At 42.5% G+C, this 22,348-nt stretch overlaps 1 protein-coding gene across 2 annotated transcripts in view; it reads right to left on the reverse strand.

The window, feature by feature from the left end:
• The window catches only part of KLHL29 (kelch like family member 29), a 510,819-nt gene that overhangs the window by 319,569 nt on the left and 168,902 nt on the right, over window positions 1-22,348 (reverse strand). For both annotated transcript variants that reach the window (XM_070732799.1, XM_070732801.1), the window contains one exon: window positions 1,541-1,854. In XM_070732799.1, coding sequence (XP_070588900.1) covers window positions 1,541-1,804 — 264 coding nt within the window. In that variant the 5' untranslated portion in view covers window positions 1,805-1,854. The remainder of the gene's footprint in view (window positions 1-1,540; window positions 1,855-22,348) is intronic.

Here is a 22,348-nt window from a genome sequence, read left to right on the forward strand (position 1 = left end):
AAGCCAACATCATCTTTTATCCCTTCATTTTTTTATTCTTCACCAAACACTTTTATTATTAGAGACAGTAGAGACTTCTGTAAGAAGCTGCACTGACATTAAATTATGTGTACTGTACAGTACATAAAAACATTAGCCCGCAAATAATGCAATAATGTACTTGAGTCATGATGTTTGACCTAAACAAGGAAGTTTACAAAGGTATCTGAGAGAAGCTCTTTTACAAGCCATAAGTGGCAATTTGAACTGAATGAAGGTCCGCAGTACATTATTTAAGTAAAAAGAGAGGTCAAGAATGGAATGCTTAGAACAGATGACAGTCATAGTGAGAAAAAATAAATAAAAGTAGGGTAGGGCAATATGCTGGGTGATGGTGAAAGGTGATGAAAAGTTGAATTTTTTAAAGGCTGAGAGCTGACAGAATATCTGACAGCAACTGAATGCTAAAAATGTTCTGGATGTTAATTTCCAAGAGAAGTGTGGTGCTTCTGCAAAAGAAGTCAGTAACTTGTATTTATTAGAAACATACTGGGCTTCTGTTAAGAATATTTAGTAAGTCTTAATCATAAACTACTAAAATAGATAATTGTCTGACTTATGTATCATGTTGCTTTATAGTTTATTCAATACAAAACAGGAAGCCATAAGCCATGATTTACAAAACAAAAAGGTTAAGCCAAGCAACCACACTGTTGTTTAGTGTTATGAGAGACTCCAGTTGATAATTACAATGTGCTACACATATAACAGGACTAATATCACCATTATCAGTGCAGTGTTCCCTCGTTTTTCGTGGGGGATGCTTTCTGAGACCGCCCGCGAAAGTCGAATTTTTGCGAAGTAGAGATGCGGAAGTAAATACACTATTTTTGGCTATGAACAGTGTCACAAGCCTTCCCTTAAAACGTTAAACCCCTAAATTGCAATTTTCCATTCCCTTAGCAACCATTTAGATTATTACTCACCATGTTTATTTATTAAAGTTTATTTAAAAAATATTTATTAAAGGCAGATGAAAGTTTGGCGATGACATAGGACATCATCGGGTGGGAAAAACCGTGGTATAGGGAAAAAACCCGCGAAGTATTTTTTTAATTAATATTTTTGAAAAACCGTGGTATAGACATTTCGCGAAGTTCGAACCCGCGAAAATCGAGGGAACACTGTACTTTAAATAATAACTCTGTAAATGACCAAAAAAAGATCATACAGCTACCAAGAGGCAATGGTAAGCATTTTCTAGTGCCACTCCAGGCAACTGCAATGAAAAATAACCAATATTGTGGTAATATGCTCATAATTTTATAATAGAGGTAATTTGGGCTGCTATTGAGTAACTTCACAATAGCACACACTCACAACATAAGAGTTGTCTATGCACATCTAAGCAATTGAGCACCATAAACTAATATGAGAACAGAATCCCAGTGTAGACTGCCATCAACAGGCAAGTCAACCGAAAGTAACAAATTCATACTCTCTAAAATGTTTTAACTTATTATCCATCTTTTAAAAAGAGTACAAAGAAGCTGCTTCTTACTTTGGCTGTTGAGGCTGCAGAATTACTGGCTGCAAGGGTAGTTATCACATCGCTGTTCACAGTAGTGCAAGCCCCTGTGGCCGGCGCATGCAATCTGGATGGGACAATTGGTACAGGCAGAAGGCCTGGCCTATTGTTGCTATTGCTGTTCACTGTGCTGTTACAGTTACTGTTGCTGTTTACATGATTCCCATTGGCATTCCACTCCCGGCGATCCCATCCTGTGCGATAATCTCTTTCAAACCGGCTGTGATGCCGTGACATCTCGGCAAAACCAGCAATTGCCGTTTCTCACAGGGATTTTATCAGATTGCCTATCAAGAACCAAAGAAAAAAACAAAGAGAGTTAATAATTTAAACCTCAGGAGAAAACACACATAAACACACATGAACACACACACACACACAGACACCAATAAATATGATACTAAAGGTAATTTTCTTGTTTTAATTTTTTTGACTTGGCAAAGGAAACCTATCATTCCACTGCGAACAGCTTTAAATTGAACTTCTGAAAGCCTTTAGGCAAAAGGTAGGATAGAAACATCAGAATTGATCTCTGGAGGAGAATGGTCTCCACAATGGCTCAGGGAGACACACCAGAGACAGGCTACGATAAACACCAGACCATATAAATTGCCATTTCAGGTCTCAGTGACAGATTAGTTTCTGAAAGCAGGATTTCACTTTCCTTCCCCAAATAATCTTTTTGGGTCCTGTATCATACATACAAAATACATGTTATATGGTTCTTTGAAAATACTGCATAGGAAAGATGAGTAGAAAGTGGATTTGCTATGGAAAATTATTCAGTTTTAATATATAAAAGGAATAAGGTGCACAATGAACAGTGGCATAAAGTTTTAGAGCATGACTGGATTTCTAAAGGCAGATAAATACTTTGGATTTAATTACAATTTTTTAATATAAATTGGATTTACATATTATGAAGGCAAGGCGCTCTTTATGTTAAATGTCAACATCCTTGAGAAAAGCTTTTTCTTTTTTTAAAGAGTCTCCTAGAATGTCCAACAAACATAATTTGATACAGAATCCCAAGATGGAAATACTGTACATCCAGTTTAATGGTTTTCCCTTCAAATTCCTAAAGGTCAACTTCTTTTTTTGGAAAATCAATTTCTTATCTGCCAAACTCCTAAACTCCCCCTATTATTATCTCCGTTCTCTATTGTAAAGTAATAATATTGTTTTTACAGTCTGCTAATTCAAATTTGTAGGAGGATTTTTTTTTAATGTATCCAGTTTCCCCCCAAAATAAGACATGTCCTGATAAAAAGCCCAATCGGGCTTTTGAGTGCATGGTAATAAGGCCAAGCGCTTATTTCAGGGCTGAAAAAAAAAAGACAGGGTCTTATTTTCAGGGAAACGCGGTAGTTTATACCTACAGCTTAAACAGAACACTCAAAGTCAACAACAAAAATCTTATTTTTAATGCATTTTTTTATGAAACAAAAAAATACTACAAGAATTCCCTCCTCTTTAATACAATGAATATCAGTCAGAAAATACGGAAACTTATTTATAAATTTGTAGGCCATCTGATTCCATTGTGAATCTGGGTAGCATATAACATCAATTTAAAACAATGCAATACAGAACAATATTAAAAACCTGAGAGAAAAATGTCATAACTGTTATTACTATGTAAAAAACAGTTGGGTTTGCAATATATAAACAAGCTAACAATGAATGTTTGTTTGTATTGAAGTACTACAGCTTTAAGAGGTAGTGTTGCAAACTGCCATAAGAGGGAGCCAGAAAGCACGATTCTCTGCTCTCTCTATTCATTTTGCTGATTGACTATGACTGATGTAGTAAGCTCTGTGTGTTCTAAGATAGTTTGATGTATTTGTAAGCTGCAATGTATGTCTGATATGTAAGATGCAGAGAGGTTTGTAATATTATTATTGTATTGAGAGATATTGACTGACTTGAATTTGTATGACCGGACTGTTTAACTTGACTGCTATTTCTAAAGTAAACATTAATTGAACTTTAATGTATCTGTTTTTGTATGACTGACTAATTACTCAGATCTCCTGGATATCCATGTTTTCCTCTATGCATGTCCTTGATAACTCAAGGGTCGTTCTACACACTCCTTAACAATAATTTCTAAACATCAATATAAAAACAAACTTGAGAGAAAAACATCATAACCTCTAAACATCACACATTCTAGCCCAAGGACTGGGGGAAAGAATAAAATTTTAAGGGGTTATTTCAATAAAACCAGAGTGAGGGCTGAATGGATCTATGAGGGGGGGAGCTGTTCCAGAAAGGAGATGCTACAATATACAAGGCCTAGTTATTGGATTTCTTCTCAAGATCCCCACGTACAATTGGTGGGCCACTGTGTGACACAGAATGCTGGACTCGATGGGCTTTGGCCTTATTCAGAATGGCTCTTCTTATGTTCTTATGTATCCCGTGAAGTGATATTGCTTTAATCAACAGAACTTGGGTGCCATATAGGATATATATGCCATACAGTACAGGCAGATACAGAGGGTTCCTTAAGACAGAAAGACCCTCACATAACCAGGTCCTATGCCATGAAGGGCAACAATACCTTGAATTGCAAGATATTGACAAAATTGAACGGGTCCAAAGATGGGCTACAAGAATGGTGGAATGTCTTAAGCATAAAACGTATCAGGAAAGACTTAATGAACTCAATCTGTATAGTCTGCAGGACAGAAGGAAAAGGGGAGACATGATCGAAACATTTAAATATGTTAAAGGGTTAAATAAGGTCCAGGAGAGAAGTGTTTTTAATAGGAAAGTGAACACAAGAACAAGGGGACGCAATCTGAAGTTAGTTGGGGGAAAGATCAAAAGCAACATGAGAAAATATTATTTTACTGAAAGAGTAGTAGATCCTTGGAACAAACTTCCAGCAGACGTGGTAGATAAATCCACAGTAACTGAATTTAAACATGCCTGGGATAAACATATATCCATCCTAAGATAAAATACAGAAAATAATATAAGGGCAGACTAGATGGATCATGAGGTCTTTTTCTGCCGGCAGTCTTCTATGTTTCTATCCACTCAGAAGCTTATTGTTAACCAGAGCAACTCATGAAGCGGTGTTGTTACGTATTGTTGTCACTGTCTTCAAAATCTAATGAGAACTCTTTAATTGGAAAATTTAGTTTGTGGTTTCTATGTACGGATTAAAATATTATGCCAAACCATATACACTCAACAGTTCCTATAAAAATAGCTACCGTAGCTTGTTATTAGAAGGGAAAAGAAAAAAAAATATATGGAGAGAGATCTGTGCATTTACAGATAAGTATCTACACTGCACTAAAAGTTGCCCAGCTAGATATTTTGACAGGCCCTACTTTGTCTCACATTCCCTGTGCAAGGGCTGCAGAAAAGATTGAGAGCTTTTCTGTAATCAGATCTGATGACAAGGGCTGCATCTGCTAAGTGTGAAATACTCTACATCTTCATAGCAAAGCGAGAACCATTTCAGAGAGACATTCAAAAGCGGAAGCATTTTATCACAAAATACATTTTATCATTAAAAAAAACATAAAATAAATAACACAGAAGACCATGATACTAAATTCAAACAAAATGTGCTAATGTTAACAGATTTATGAGAATACATTCATTCTTGGACCACGACAGCATATTAAAAACAAAGCACCGTGTTTTTTTGTTGTCAAAAACATGAAAAGGATGCACTGCGTGCCAAATGCTTCTCTGCATGCTAAATTATTGATTTTATCTGGATTAATAGAATATCACTTTTAACAAGAAGGTTTTAAGCTACATACTGCCAAATGCAGAACTAAAGAAAATATTGTAAAGTTGGTAAAGATTCCCCCTCCCCTTTCTTTCTATGCCTGGGTAGTTGGTTTTTCCTCTCTTTGTTCCTGTCCTTAGTCCAGGATTGTATCACTGAAGCCATTCAGGAGCTTCCAAACTATTTCAATGTTTCGTACCTTGCTGGGTTATTCATTGATTTCCTCTACAAACCAGAGCTGGTTCAAAGCTTGGGTTCTGAGCCCTCTGATCTTCTCCCCTCCTCCAAAAAACATATTGATTTGCCTTTATTTCACCATGTGCTCTTTTAGTTTCTTATGCTCCTCCGACTTTTCTTTCTGTTTTCAATTACAAGATCCTAGGGTTTTGTCTCTCTAAATCTGAAATCAGTTCCCACATACCCTTGCTCTGTAAAAAGGTATAAAAAATATTTATTTTATTTGACTAACAGGTTTAATGTGTGTGGGCTGCTCATATCACTCTACTCACAGTAAGATCTATTGTTTTCAGGTTAGATTTGTTTTATATTCATTAAAAACACAATGTAGTGTCATATAGTTCTTTTAAATAACAGAATGGCAGAGTTGGATGGGACCTTGGAGGTCTTCTAGTTCAACTTTCTGCTCAAGCGTGAAATCCCATAACATTTCAGATAAATGCTTCTCTAATCTCTTCTTAAAAACTTAAAAACCTCCAGTGTTGGAGCACTGATTGGTTATTAAGATATGGTTATTGGTTGGATATTTATTCATTTATTTGTTTGTTTGTTTGACTTCTATGCCATCCAATCCAAAGGATTCAGGGCGGCTTACAAACAACATAAAAAAAGTACAGTTAACAATAAAAAGAAGTCAAGTAAAAATTAAAACAATAACCCCAGTTAAAACCCACAATTCAGCAATCCAATCAAAACATACATATCATTCAATACGATTTGGTCACGAAAGATGTACAATTCATGGCTCCCAGGCCAGCCGGCAAAGCCAGGTCTTTGTAGCCTTTTGGAAGGCCAGCAGGGTGGGAGCAGTACGGATATTGGGCGGGGGCAGTTAGTTCCAAAGAGCTGGGGCGGCCACAGAGAAGGCCCTCCCCCGTGGCCCTGCCAACCTGCATTGTATAGTCAACGGGACCTGGAGAAGGCCAACCCTGTGCGATCTTATTGGTCTCTGGGAGGTATACGATCTTATTGGTCTCTGGGAGGAGACGGTCTCATAAATAGTCTGGCCCTAAGCCATGTACCTTAAATTGTGACCGGAGACAAATCGGTAGCCAGTTCAGCTCGCAGAGCATAGGTGTTATATGAATGTTCCGAGGTGCACCTGTGACAGTTCACGTGGCAGCATTCTGGACTATTTTCAGTCCCCGGACATTCTTCAAGGGTAGCCCTAAGTAGAGCGCATTGCAATAGTCAAGACAGGAGGTGATGACGGCCTGAGTGACTGTGCATAAAGCCTCCTGATCCAGAAAGGGTTGCAACTGGTATACCCGGTGAACCTGGCCAAAGGTCCCCCCCTGGCCACAGCCGAGAGATCGTGATCAAGGCTCAACTGTGGATCTAGGAGGACACCCAGGTTGTGGACCTTATCTGAGGGGATCAGAGTTCCCCCTCCCCCAAGAGTGATGGATGGACAGTTAGAATGGTCCTTAGGAGGAAATGCCCACAGCAACTCTGTCTTGTCTAGGTTGAGCTTGAGCCTGTTGGCTCCCATCCAGACCCATCCATCCTTCATATTAAGATATGAACTCGGTCTCTTGGGTGAAATTGTCTATTTCGTTTTTCTTTTGATCTGTATTGTCCCCTTTCAGGAGTGATACACTAAAACACTAAACGGGTTGACTGAAAAACTATACTTGGTTTTGGTTGAGCACAGGGGTGTTAAACTCAGGTCATCACAGCTGTGCCACATGATGTATCGGGACTTTTCCCCCCTTCGCTAAAAGGGGCATGGGTATTGTCAGTGGGTGACACATTGGCCCGTGGGATGTGAGTTTGACAGCCCTGTTCTAGCACACATAGGAATCCAGCCATTCTGGTTTATTCAAAAAATCATGATTAAAACAAGTCATAATTTTCTGAAAAGAGTTTAAATTACAGAAGACTAGATAATGGACACAGGGCCATCCAGGAAACAGTATTGCATATGTTTTTCTTCTGCTAAGTATTTCAATAATACATTTTTAAGAGGGGAAAATGAGTGAAATACAATAGCATGGGTGAAACAGGTAATATATACTCAAAAGCAGATGGGATTTTTTTTTTAGCAGTCAACATCTCGTCTTCTGAGAGTTTCCCCTGAAAGCATTTGAAAGCTCTGACCATATATCTGCCAAAGCCTTGAGAGAAAAGGGGATCTGCAGAAGACCTTGGTACGTATTTTTCTCTGGTGGGATCAACACACTATTCTGTACTTAAAATTAAAGGAACTGCTCCTGGCATCAGCAAATCTATCCAGACAGCATTTTGTTAAACCACATTAACCAGTAGGTTGTAACCTCTAGCCCAAAAACATGGTCCAGAAATATTTCTTTGGCATTTCTGCACATCCATAAATAAAACTGTTATATTGATTGATAAATTAAGCCCTACCTTCCATGGCAATTTGATCTACATTTCAGCTGCATTGAGGATGCTTCTGAATGCTCAGCCAATACCACAAACAGAGACAGGTTGGCTCTTGTTTGCTTTCACTTTGTGTTTTCCTGGATTACAACTACTTTTTTAATCACACACTGGGTTTTTCTGATTTTTTTTTAAAGAACCAAAGTCTCTCGTTTCAGCTTCTGCCTTGATCTCCAACCTCCGTACATTCTTCAAAAAAGACAACAAATGCACTCATTTTTGGATTTGTCGGACCATAAATGTATCCTTGCTGGATCAGATCTAAAGTTTATCTGGTCAGCCAGAAGTTTTCAGGAAACTCACAAGCCGAACATGAAGAAAATGCCTACAGCCTTTTGTTCTGTCCAAACAATAGGAGGTATGCTTTTGTTTTCAGAGATATGCTGCTTTTGAACACAGGTATTCAGTAGGCTAACAAAAAACGAGAAAAATCTCCCCAAAGCAGAACAGTTTGGGTTGTACATTATTTTTAATAATTAAATTTCAGTTGCAGAAAAAATATTTTTATCTTATGGGCTGTAAATGTGTACACGTGTTATTTTAGGACAACCTTGACAAAGGATACTGTATTATTTTTCCTCTGCAAAGAAAATTCGGTAGAACCAAGGAAAAATGTATGTCCATTTTTTTAATGTTTAACATTTTAAACCAGTTCTATTCTCCGGATAGCATACAACGTTTTTGAAATACAGTGTTCCCTCGATTTTCGCAGGGGATGCGTTCCGAGATTGCCTGCGAAAGTCGAATTTCCGCGAAGTAGAGATGCGGAAGTAAATACACTATTTTTGGCTATGAACAGTATCACAAGCCTTCCCTTCACACTTTAAACCCCTAAATTGCAATTTCACATTCCCTTAGCAACCATTTAGATTATTACTCACCCTGTTTATTTATCAAAGTTTATTTTAAAAAATATTTATTAAAGGCAAACGAAAGTTTGGCAATGACATATGACGTCATCGGGCGGGAAAAACCGTGGTATAGGGAAAAAACCCATGAAGTATTTTTTTAATTAATATTTTTGAAAAACCGTGGTATAGTCTTTTCGCGAAGTTCGAACCCGCGAAAATCGAGGGAACACTGTACAATGGTAGGGAAAATAAATGAAAGCTGCCTAGCCACCATTTTAAATATATATTTTGTGACACTTTAAGATGTAATTTTAAACCAATTATAATAAAAGTACAAAAGCAAGGTAAAATCTGCAATAATGTATTATGGAACAAAAGTAAAGCAAGATGCTTTAGGAAAACACACAATCCTCAAGGGACCTACCACTTCCTTGAGAACTGTATAAAGATTGTGCAGTTGAGATTTCATGAGGAATCTCTGGTCAAAAACCCAAACAAAATTAAGAAGCAAGGAGAGGGAAAATAAAGAAAAACAAGATTTCCCCTTTGAGCTGGACATTTGGTGACTTTATGAACCCACTCCTGTAGTTTTTTTGGCATCATTAGAGAAGAGTTTTACCACCGCTAGTCCCAGAATACTGTATTTTCCTCTAGTTTTGTCTCAACCAGACCTGACTCTGCTTAGCTTAAGAGACCATCCCAGGCCAGATGCTATCACCTGAGATGTAAGGGAAATAGGTGGGATAATGTTCCCTGGACTTCACCCTTTATTTAACTCCCTCCATATCCCTCTAAAGTAAGTAAGTGTGTGTGTGTGTGTGTGTGTGTGTATGTGTGAGTACGGGACAGGCTGACATTCCTGTCTGCAAGTTTTCCATATCTTTGCTATGTAATTTCTCGATCAGTTATAAATGCATACAAATTGAAACAGATTTCCATAAACATTTTTTTCCTAACGTACTTGACTTCCTAATATGAAATTGTCAGCTCATTTTAACAAGTACAGGTAGTTTTGAAAGCACTTTAACCTATTTTAATGCCTTTGCGGCATATAATTTTCCCCAATATATAAAAACACGGATTTGCCTTTTCATAACATGTACATTTTAACACCTTGTGATCTGTTAATTATACTGCAACGTTAAGAAAGGTGCAAGTATTGGAATATAACTATTTTTCCTTCATATTTTAGCAAGTTGAATATTTTCCCACTAAACTGGAACAAAACTCCCCCAGTCAAACAGAGTAGTTCAGTGGCACTTCATCCAATCCACTGTCATGCTCAAGCATTATTTTCTCAAGGATCTTATCCATATTAAGTGGTCATGTTAATTTGGGTTCTATTTGTGCTTTGAATCAGACTTCACATTGAATGTATATCACTGTAAAGCTAGTCCTTATGACCACATTTGAGCCCAGCATTTATGATTGCTAAGCAAGGCATGATGAGCATGCATGTTAAACTGATACGCTTCAATTAAACAATAATTCTGCATGTACATGCAGTTGCTATATATAAGTGAGTTATGCCTCATTTTATTACCTTTTTTGTGACAGTTAAATAAATCCTTGTAGTTGTTAAGTAAATCATGTGGAGGTTACGTGAATATGGCTTCCACCATTAACCTTCCTTGCTAGAAATAACCTGGGAAGACTACAAATTTATTTATTTATTTATTATTTTAATTTTAATTTAATTTTAATTTAATTTTATTATTTTATTATTTTATTTTATTTTATTATTTTATTTTATTTGTATGGCGCCCCTCTCCGAAGACTCGGGGCGGCTAACAACAATAAAAAAGACAATGTAAACAAATCTAATATTAAAAATAATCTAAAAAACACCAATTTAAAAAACCAATCATACATACAAGCATACCATGTATAAATTCTATAAGCCTAGGGGGGAAGGAAAATTTCAATTCCCCCATGCCTGACACGACAGAGGTGGGTTTTAAGGAGCTTGCGAAAGGCAAGGAGGGTGGAGACAACTCTGATATCTGGGGGGAGCTGGTTCCAGAGGGTCGGGGCCGCCACAGAGAAGGCTCTTCTCCTGGGTCCCACCAAATGACATTGCTTAGTCGATGGGACCCGGAGAAGGCCCACTCTGTGGGACCTAACCGGTCGCTGGGATTCGTGCGGCAGAAGGCGGTCCCGGAGATATTCTGGTCCGGTGCCATGAAGGGCTTTATAGGTCATAACCAACACTTTGAATTGTGACCGGAAATTGATCGGCATCCAATGTAGACTGCGGAGTGTTGGTGTAACATGGGCATACCTTGGGAAGCCCATGATTGCTCTCGCAGCTGCATTCTGCATGATCTGGTGATCACATGAGCTCAGTATAGTGCAACTGTCATAAATACAGTAGAAATAAAAAAAAATATAAAGGAGAGGGGAGTGGAGTGGAGGATAAGGGAATGGAAGGGAGGATAGGGGCACAAGCTCCACCTCTTGCTTGTGTTGCCACGGTGTGACACTTTGTCATTTTCCATCCTTTATCCCCCCCCCTGCTGTCCCCACCATCCCCCTGTCCCCCCATCCACCCACCCCACCAGAAACCTAGCCACCCAATTCTGTACTAATAGGAACTTCCATGTCGTTTTAAGGGCCTTTACGGTATTTCAGCCAGGAGGTTTGGAGAGAGAAATCTTTTAATGAGTCTGTTTTCTCCTAATACCACGCTCTGCAGTTTTTCAGCCCTGTGGTATTCTGTTTGCTTTATTAATAAGAGAAGACCAACTTTCTTTGAAAATATGTGCATCTACGACAAAGGCGGGGGAATAAATGAAGCATTTAAAAATAAAGATGATTTTTTTTGGCTTGAGGGCATATTCTAATAACAGCAGCGGATGCAGTTCAGTTTTACATATTAGCTATATATACAACAACTGGATGTACAAGCAGAATTGGGTTTTTTTTTAAAATTTATTGAAGCTTGTCAGTTTAACATGTATGCTCATCATGCTTATTCCCAGAGCATATCAATGTGCCTTTTGCTGTTAACTGTAAAGATCCAACAGCAGATCATTACCTTTTTATTGATCTTGTTATGCTCTTGTTTTTAGTAAAATATGGAAGGAAAAATGGTATTGATTTCATCTGCTAGTTATTTCTGTTTTGACATTAAAGACAATGGCTGAAGAGCTAGGGGACCAATGCCAGCATTTCTCATCCAAATCCAAAGCACTCCTCCTCCTCCTCTTCTCTTTGCTGAAAGCTACTTCACATGGCTGCTTTGCAATTTCTTTAACGCTATCAGGTCAATACGTGTTTAGTTAAGCACAGAGTTCATCATGGCTGATCATCAAGATCTTTTGTTATATCTCTGACACTTTCCTCCGATGCTGGGATATGGGCACAAATTATATACAAACCGATAGTCTGCTTTATCTGAACTGAGTTATTCTGGGGGCTGTACCCCCTTGTTCTCCAGGCTGCTTTTCAGGTCGGATTAGAGTCCCTGATTCCAGAAACATAACCTTTTGACTTTCTAACATCACCCTGTCCTTTCTTTTGACATATATGTACATCAAGACAGAGTGTATTATATTATGAATTCACCGAGTTCTTTCTATGAAGAAAGAATTCTTATCTGAGCTTCATTGCAGCACAGCGACTACAATTCAACTGGAGCTGGTACTTTTCTCCCACCCCCTTTTCCCCTTTTGAAACCTCAAAAAACATCTCATGTTTCCTCTCTGGGAAATACCTAGGTCACAGGCCAAGCAGAAGAAAAGTACTGTCATTGAATATTAGCCTGCCGCAGCAAGTGAGATAAACTATATTTATTGCATCTTTTATGTCCTACCATGATGATGTTCCCATATTTCAAACCCCAAACCTGTAGCGTAGGACTGAACCAGGCAGAGTGCTGAGCATGTCTATAAAACTGGCTTATTGTAAATCAATTTACCGTAGATACACCACTATTTTCTTTCATCTTCCTTAAACTCTCCCCCCCCCCAAGATTAACTGTAGTTAAGGTTGTTTAATGACTGCTTTAACAACTGTGACAAAAGTGTTGGAAGATGGAGGCAAAAAACTCACTTAATAATGTTGTGGTTGGCTCTGGCCCAGCTCCTGCCCCAAGGAATGTGCAGGTGGATGTGGGGGAAACATCCACATGACGCAGGTTTGTTTTGCTCCCAATGGAATCTGCCGACAAAGCCTCCTCTGACCAAGGAAGCGTGAGTGACAGGGAAGAGGGGAGTTTGGCAGACAGCCCAGGAGGAGATCAATCATCTGTATCATCCTTGGATTCTGAACAAGAATTAATGACACATCCACGCATGCGTAGAGTGATGCATAGGAGACAACAACTGAAGGATTGTTACAAGAGAAAATGAGGCCACCTGTGGTTGGGTGGGGCTCCAGTAATTAGGGCTGCTGCTATAAATAGCAGCGTGTTTGTTTGGCCATTGTGAAAGAGTATCTGATCGCAGTTCTTCAGGATTCGTGTGTTGCTGTTTTCTGGACTTTGTTTGTTGATTTTTCACGCCTTTGAAACCAAAGCAGAGCAATGTGTGTGTGTGTGTCACTTTGTTGGAAGAAGAAGGGGTGTGATGTTCCTTCACAGATGCTAGCTAAGTACTTAATGACTGCTTAAGGGAAATTGTACAGACTACCTGGTTGTTTTGGGACGAGTGGTCTTTGAAATACAAAAAGAGTGCTTAGTTTATTTTGAATTTTGGGATAAAGAACATTGTTTTGAATTTTCAAACGTGTGTGTGTCTGCAATTTGTACCCTTGAATTTTCGGGAGGCTCCTACCAGAGAGCCTGGCAGAATAAATAATAGCCTTGCTTATCAGTGGAAATTTGGGGCTCAGTTGTGTTAGTCAGTCGAGGACTATCTGTATTCACTCCATTTTCCTCCTCTGATCCATGCCTTCTTTGCTGATTTCTAATGGCTGTGCCCACTCCTTCAAGCTCTTAGGAGAAGCCTCTTCCCATCTCTCCATGTTTGATCTCAAATCTCTCAGGTTCTGCCATATTTGCACCTGCTCATCTCCATTCCAAACTCTCTGCCCCTGGTGGTCCCACAAATTCCTATTCCTGTTGTCTCCCTAACTTCTTTTTCATCTGTCTTTCATTACTTGCACGTTGCACACATTCTTTACTTCCCAACATTTCCGATAGCTTTCCTTGCTTCTCTCAGTTCTGTTTACGAAGTAGCTAAATCTTAATGGGCAAATTTCATCCAATCCAAGATCACTCAGGGTGCTGTGTCTACTCAGCCCCCCTTTTAAAGACTGATGCATGATGTCATATAATTTAAAATAATAGCAAAATTTTTACATTATATACATTTGCTCTTTTAACCCACATACACTCTCCCCCATTCTTACCCACAGACTTCTCAACTGGGATGGCAGGCACTAGCCAGAGGGATATAGCTTCTGGATCCAAACACCACCCAAAGAGTGGGTAGGCTACAGGACCTTTTATGTCCCAACATTCTTGCTTTGTTGCTTCTCCAATCTGATAGTTCTTGATGGGACGCTTCATGTGCTCTGGACTAATTTCTTTTGTCTGTGTTCTTTCTTAACCACTTCCTTTAAGACAGAGATGTCAAACTCAAGGCCCACAGACAGGGTGCAGCTCTCAGGCTACTTAGATCTGGCCTGGGGATATCAAAGGACTGGCCCATGATGCCTCTGTCAGCCAAAATAGGCCATGGGGGGACATGTGTGTGGCCCTCTGCGCAACCAGTTTTTAGCCTTCACAGCCTCCGGGAGCATTCTTCCAGCCAAAAATGAGTCATGGAGGGTGCACGCGAATCACTCCAGAGCCTGTTTTCAGCCAGCAGAGTCCTATAGGAGGACAAAAATGGGTCATGGGCCTCTTCATGGTCCATTTTCAGTCAGTAAAGTGCCCCCGCTAGCTGGCAGAGCCATTTTTGCTGGCAGAGTGGGGCAGCATCTTCTTCAACTTGTCTTTAGCAGCATCTGCCAACTAGAAGTAGATACCTTCCAAAACCTGGATGACTGTTCTTCAGAAGACTCAAAAAGAACCGTTGTACATACCTGAACGGTCTTCTCGATGCACTGGAAGGAGAGTCCAACATGGGTAATTCACCAATCTTATTGGTAGAGACTGAGTTAATTTAAATATTTAAATATGAGGTAGTCACCGCCCCTTAGCAGCCCCCAATACCTCAGTTTTAAAAACGAAGCCAGTTTAAGGAAAACCTGTTTATTGAACAATAACCATATAACCTCATAACTGTTTAACTTGCCTCCCAAACTCCGGCGACCTGGCGAAACAACCATGCCGGGTGGGTTTGGACTCTCCTTCCAGTGCATCGAGAAGACCGTTCAGGTATGTACAACGGTTCTTCTCCACTACATCTGGAAGGAGAGTCCAACATGGGATATGCCAAAGATTACTGCCCATGGGAGGGAAAAAGCTGAGCTACGGTCGCAGGAGTTGAACACACTTGCTGCAAAACCCGTCTCCCAAACGAAGCTTCCGCCGAAGCTAATGAGTCCAGTTTGTAATGGCGTATAAAGGTGGTAGGAGACGCCCACGTAGCCGCCCTGCAAATGTCCTCTATGGACGCCTGAGTACTCCAAGCCACCGAAGTGGCTGCACTTCTAGTGGAATGCGCTGTCACCCCGGTCGGTGGTACCTGTGACCGGGCTTTGTAAGATTCCTCAATACAGTCTTTCAGCCAGCGACTGATGGATTTAGCTGACACTGCCAGACCCATTGATCGCTGACCAAAGGACACAAACAGCCGCTCAGATTTCCTGAAATGTCCAGTCCGTCTGATGTAGATTTTCAAGGCCCTCCGAACATCGACCTTGTGCCATCTCAGCTCGAGAGGGTGCTGTCCATGTGTGCAAAAGTCTGGCAACACTAACTCTTGAGCCCTATGAAACCCAGAATTGACCTTGGGGATAAATGTAGGGTCTAACCTCAAAACCACCCGATCAGGGTGGAATACACATAAATCTGCCCGCGTAGACAGGGCTGACAACTCCGACACTCTGCGTGCCGACGTAATTGCCACTAAAAAGGCAGTCTTTAAGGAGAGCAATCGTAGTGGAATCGTCCTCATCGGCTCGAAAGGAGGGGCTGTCAACGCCTTGAGTACCAGGGAAAGGTCCCATGTCGGGAACCTATGCACTGGAGGCGCATGGATGTTAATCGCGCCCTTAATAAAATCCCTAATCCAAGGATCCTGTGCTAGGGAGCGAGCGTGGGGTACCCGGATAATGGTTGCCAGAGCAGCTAAATGCCTTCTCAAGGTATTCGGGGCTAACCCTTTCTCTACCCCTGACTGTAGGAATCGTAAGATTGACACCACCGAAGCCTCCCCCGGATTAAGGTGGTGATCCGAACAAAACTTACAGAAAGCCGCCCAAGTGGCCTGGTAGAGTCTTACCGTTGACGGGCGACGTGCTGCCTGAATGGTGGAAATAACCTCGTCTGGCAAGGCTTGCTGTCTCAGACCCGCCCTTTCAAGTGCCAGGCGGTCAGTTTGAACCACTGAGGTTCCGGATGGCAAACTGACCCCTGAACTAACGCTACCTCGGGATCTGGAATCCTCCACGGGGGAGACACCGACAGGGCTACTAGGTCTGCAAACCAAGGCCGTCTCGGCCAATAGGGAGCTACCATTATTATCTCTGCCCCCTCCCGAATAGTCTTGTCTAAAATCCTTTGAATAAGACACGTCGGGGGAAAGGCATACAGTAACCCCTGGGGCCATGGTGACCACAGAGCGTTGACCCCTTCCGCCCCTGGCGTCGGAAACCGGGAGAAAAACCTCTGCAATTGGGTGTTTGCTGGGGTTGCGAAGAGGTCCACCAATGGAAGACCAAATCGTAGTACTATCTGCTGGAAAAGGGTAGGGTCCAGGCGCCACTCCGAAGGATCCAGAGTGGACCTGCTCAGCCAGTCCGCCTGCACATTGTTGGTCCCGGCAATATGCTCCGCCGTCAGAGAGGCCAGATGAGATTCGGCCCAATCGAAGAGGTCCGTGGCTTGAGCCATGAGGAGATGAGATCTTGTACCTCCTTGATGGTTCAGGTGGGCTTTTGTGGCCACGTTGTCCGTCAGAACCAGGACATGCCTGTCCTGAACCCAGGGAGCGAAGGCCAGAAGGGCTAAGAAAACCGCTCTGAGTTCGAGAACGTTGATATTGACCTGGGTTAAGTCCTCCTGAGACCACAAGCCCTGAGCCATATGAGGCCCCATATGGGCGCCCCAGCCCGACAAGCTCGCGTCCGTTGTGATGATCACACGCTCGTGGCTGCGAAGAGGAGAACCCTGGGTCAAAGCTGGGGACAACCACCATGCCAGCGACTGCTTGACCGAAGCTGGGAGTCGCACCTTTCGGTGGGAGTGACTCACCTTGTCCCTCTGGGCCGGAAGTAGAAACCATTGGAGGCCCCTCATATGATGGCGAGCCCAAGGCACAATCCCTATGGCTGAGACCATAGTCCCTAGTACCTTGGACAATGTTGCCAACGGAATTTGCCTTTGTCGACGAAGGCTGGTTACCAATCTCCGCATATTGAGGACCCTCTCTGGTGTTAGCGAGACCGTGTCCTCTGCGGTGTCTATGATGGAGCCGAGGTGTTGGATCGATGTGGTGGGATGAAGATGGCTCTTCTCCACGTTGACCGTGTAGCCGTGCCTCTCCAGAGTTTCCCGTGTGAGCGCCAGATGGTGTTGCGCTTGGACCATAGACTTGGACATAACGATTATGTCGTCCAAGTATGCCATAACTCTGATGGACTGGGACCTTAGATGTGCTGTCAGAATGTCCATCAGCTTCGTAAATGTACGGGGAGCCGAAGATAGGCCGAACGGCATGGCCCGATACTGGTAGTGGACCCCGTTGAGACAAAACCTGAGGTATCGACGATGTGCTGGCCAAACCGGAACATGCAGGTAAGCCTCTTTGAGGTCGATAGAGGCCAGAAGATCGTTGTGCCGAACAGAGGCCAAGATCGATTGTAGGGAGTGCATGCGAAATCTGCGATACCGAATGAAAGTATTCAGGAGTTTCAGGTTTAGGATAGTCCTGAACCCCCCTGATGACTTCGGCACTAGGAACACAATGGAATAGAACCCTGTGCCCTTGGCATGCTCGGGCACCATCTCTATCACTTGGATCTTGAGAAGATGTGTTATCTCCAGTTGCAGATGACATTGTTTGGTTGGGTCTCGAATTAGCGGACAAGTCACAAACCGGTTTGGCAGGGGCTGCAGAAACTCCAGGCGCAGTCCCTGTGATATGGTTGCTATAGCCCATTTGTCGGTGGAGGTACTTCTCCAAGAGGCACTGAATTTTTGAAGTTTGCCTCCTATGGGCTGAAAGGCAGTCAAGTCATTTTGTGCGCCTGAAGCCCCTTTGGTTCCCTCTGAATGGACGCCGAGCCTGCTGGAACCCCCTGGGCCTATCCTGAAAGGCCCCACGGTCCCCTCGAAAGGTGGGCTGGCCATACTGGGTCTGTGTATACGGTCTATTGCTCTGCCCCGCAGACAAGGACGAGTCCCACCGAAATGGCTGACGTCGATTGTAGGGATTAGGCCTACGCTCCTGGCGCCGATATGCTCTAGGCAGGGTCTTTCTTTTGTCCTTATCCTCGATGAGGACAGGGTCCAAAGCTTCCCCAAAAAGTTTTTCCCCCTGGTATGGAGATGAGGCCAAGTTCCACTTGGATTTGAGGTCAGCTGGCCAACTACGCAACCAGAGGAGACGCCTAGAAGCCAAAGTCGTTGCCATCCCACGGGCGGAAAATTTAGCTGCGTGGAGGGTGGCATCCGCCGAAAACTCCGCCGCTGCCAGCAGCTTACTTATGTCCTGGCGCAACCTGCCGTCCTCGGGTCCAAGGCGGGATTGCACCTCCTGCAGCCACATAATGGAGGCCCGACTAAAAAAGGAAGCTGCGGTGGCTGCCCGAAACCCCCAGCTGGCCATTTGATGGGATTTTCGCAGCAAAATCTCCGCCTTCCTATCCTCAGGTTTCAAGCTGTCGCCTGTCTCTGAGGGAACCAAGGCCTTTGATATCAAAGTCATTACAGGCTTATCTATGGGAGGAAACTCCAGCAGCTTTTCCATGTCCTCATCCAGTGTATAGAATTTCCTTTCTATAACCGAAGGACCCTGTGCTGCTGCAGGGGCTTGCCATGGACGTTTAAGACTTTGTCGAAATATGTCAGATGATGGTACATGCTCAGTTTCTGGCTGGGGTTCCTGAAATAACACAGCAGATGGCTTAGGCCCTTCAGAGGTGTCAGCTGCTTTAGTGGAACCTGGCAAATCCGCCACCTGTTTTGCCTTATGCAACAGCAGTTTGAATAAAGGAGCTTTAAAAAGACCAGCAACTACAGGTTGGTCTGGTGGTGTCTCATCATCAGAAAATTCGTATTCCCTTTCTGTGTCCTCTAAGGGTGAAGGATCCTCCATCCAAGACCCCCCCACCCGAGAGGGGCGGTGCAGCCCACAGGTTTTTGGGCTGAGCTGGACGGGGGTGAGGAGTAGCCTGATGCACCCCCGCTGCCATCCCTTGAGTATATACATCCGATATGAGGCCCTGCAAGGCTGGTGACAGTTGCTGCCAGGTGTCTGGTTGCACCCTAAGCCCCGCTGCAGTGGGCGTGAAGGTGGCTGAAGGAGCACTTCTCACTGAGTGGGCAGCAGACCCTGGCCTCGCTTGTAATCCCGCCAAAGGAGCAGGCCCAAAGGGGACCTGTCTATCAGGTGACCAGTCCCTGTCTGACAAAGTCTCAGATGGTTTCCACCCAGATTGTGGAGCAGGCTGATCCCTGGGCTGTGGTAGCAGCTGTCCCGAAAAGGAAGAGGGGTTCCCTGGTGTCAAAAGGGCTGCCTCTAACTTCTGTTCCAACGCTTTTATCCTCCTTTCTGCCTCCTTGAGGGAGGAGGAAGAAGCCTGGGTCTTAGACTTTTCCTTAGGCTTTGACTTGCCTTTATCCACAGGCACTACAGATGGGGACGCCTTGTCAGGGGTTTTATCAGCCATATTTACTTACAAGTCACACTGTTGATATTTATGCAACGAAAGACTGCAGACACGTTGAGAATAAATGCCACTCGGTAACACGATCTCAACAAAATGGCGCTAGGCACCTCAGAAGTACACGCCTGCGCAGTCAATTTGTTGGTCGCGCCCTGTTGCTAGGGCGGAGAGCAACTGTCACCCGCTTCAGGAATGGCGGGCGCGGGAATTAGTTGATCAAAATGGCAGCCGCCGCGATCCCAATCGCCGTATATGCCCCTCAGGAAAACATTTCCTAGTGAGGAGGTCAGCCCTGCAGCCTTGCAGCCAGGTCCAAATGAGCCGATCTGAGCCTCGGAGGAATCGGCGGCTCCCGCGGCTTCTCCGGCGGCGGCGGCGGCGCTTTATTATTTAGCGCCGAACAGCTGAGAGGCGCTGGCCCTGAGCCAGGTCTTTCCTCATTATACAAACGGCGGCAATTTCCAAGCCTCCCAGTGAGGGGGGCTGACCCCCTCACCTTCGGCTGGCAGCCGGGTTTGGCCGCTGAGGCCAGTGACCCCAGGCTGAGTCGCTCCTTGATTGGTATAGTACCCGCTGAGGGAAGGGAAACCCAAGGAGAAGAATGGTGGGGGTGGTGCCCGCGGAGGGCAGAGACCCCGTCCGGATCCTCTCTTCATTCCAGCCAGTCCTGTAGAAAGAGAGAAATGAACAAAGAGAGAAAGAAAATCATTATTAAAACAGTGATATTACATTAAACACTTTTATTACACAGAAGAAAACTCAACAGTCTCTACACTTAGACTGAGTTTTTAAAACTGAGGTATTGGGGGCTGCTAAGGGGCGGTGACTACCTCATATTTAAATATTTAAATTAACTCAGTCTCTACCAATAAGATTGGTGAATTACCCATGTTGGACTCTCCTTCCAGATGCAGTGGAGAACATCGGGCTCTTCACCATATGAGCCCCCTCATATCTCTGAGTTTGTCATCTTTTATCTTAATCTTTCAGCTGTGATTGATTTAATTGTAATTTTTTTTTATTGTTGTGAGTCACTCAAGGTCATTGAGAATTGGGTGGTATATCAATTTTGTAAATTACTACTAATATTAAGTCCTCCTCTAGCGTTATGTGAGAGATATTATTTATTTATTTATTTATTTGATTTTTATGCCGCCCTTCTCCTTAGACTCTGGGCGGCTTACAACATGTTAGCAATAACACTTTTTAACAGAGCTAGCATATTGCCCCCACAATCCGGGTCCTCATTTTACCCACCTCGGAAGGATGGAAGGCTGAGTCAACCTTGAGCCTGTGATGAGATTTGAACCGCTGGTAAGTCAGCTTCAGTGGCCTGCAGTACAGCACTCTACCTGCTGCACCACCCCGGCTCATGGAATAGTAACAAAGATAGTAACAAAGATTGATAGACTGTTGGACAGGCAGTTTTAGAGACATTTTGAGAAATTGTCAGTTCATTTATGCTCTGCTCCTATACAAAAGAATCAAATCCTATAGCAGCTGGGGACTATACATGTCTTTAATCTCTACATTATGGAATTGAGACTATTTATGCCAGAAAATAAATCTCCGTTTGTCTAGAACAGCTGTTTTGAATACAAAGAGGGGGGGGATGCATCTTGAGCCTGTGTCAAATGCCCACCATGGCCATGCCCCCACTACCACCAGGCCCTTTGAGGTCAAACACAACCCTGATGCGGCCCTCAATGGAATCTAATTTGACACCCCTGCCCTAAGGGATCTTTTAGACAAAATTCCTGATTTTGGTTCACCCTGCATCATCTTTAGGCATGGCAGTTTCTGCCTAATCTCATGGGTTAAAGTCTTCATGTGTAATCTTCAAAGGAATATTTCTTGTAATTTAAGAGACTATTAATTTTTCCAAGTATGAATTGGTATTATAAGGACAAGCTTAGAAATGAAAATGATAGCAATTTATTAAATCACAGTAATTATATACTTTATAGAATAGATGTGATATTACTTTGTGGATGCAATTTCAGTCAAAAAGCAATTTACCAAGCCTTGCTTCTGTGCTTCATGCCATTCAATAAACATATATTAAGTGGATATAAAGTTCCAGTTAAACACATAAAAGCTTTGTATAATTTTCTCTTGTATAATATAAACATTCTTTCTAATTTTCTATTTTTTGTCCATAACACAGAAGGCATAATATAGCTTTAAATATATTATAACATTATTATCCCAAACAACCATTACATTTGTGGAGTATCTATTAATTTAGGGGGGGAAATCTTCAGAAACTTTTTTCATTCTTTTTTAATAGTGAATCATTTAATAATGATGTATTGAAGTACAATCCTGAAAAATAGGACTTTTTTTCTTGTAGTAATTGATAGTGTTACTGGAGCATAACAGAATGTCTCAGCAGGATCTATATTGCAGTTATCTATTCAACCAAGGATCAAAACGGAAAGAAATGACTGAGTCAGAATAAGTTTGGTGTGTGTACACACATCCTATTAAGAATTTAAAAATTGCCATATTAATTAAACACCTACATAGAAG

The sequence above is a fragment of the Erythrolamprus reginae genome, chromosome 1, assembly GCF_031021105.1.
Source record: "Erythrolamprus reginae isolate rEryReg1 chromosome 1, rEryReg1.hap1, whole genome shotgun sequence".
NCBI classification, from domain to species: domain Eukaryota; kingdom Metazoa; phylum Chordata; class Lepidosauria; order Squamata; family Dipsadidae; genus Erythrolamprus; species Erythrolamprus reginae.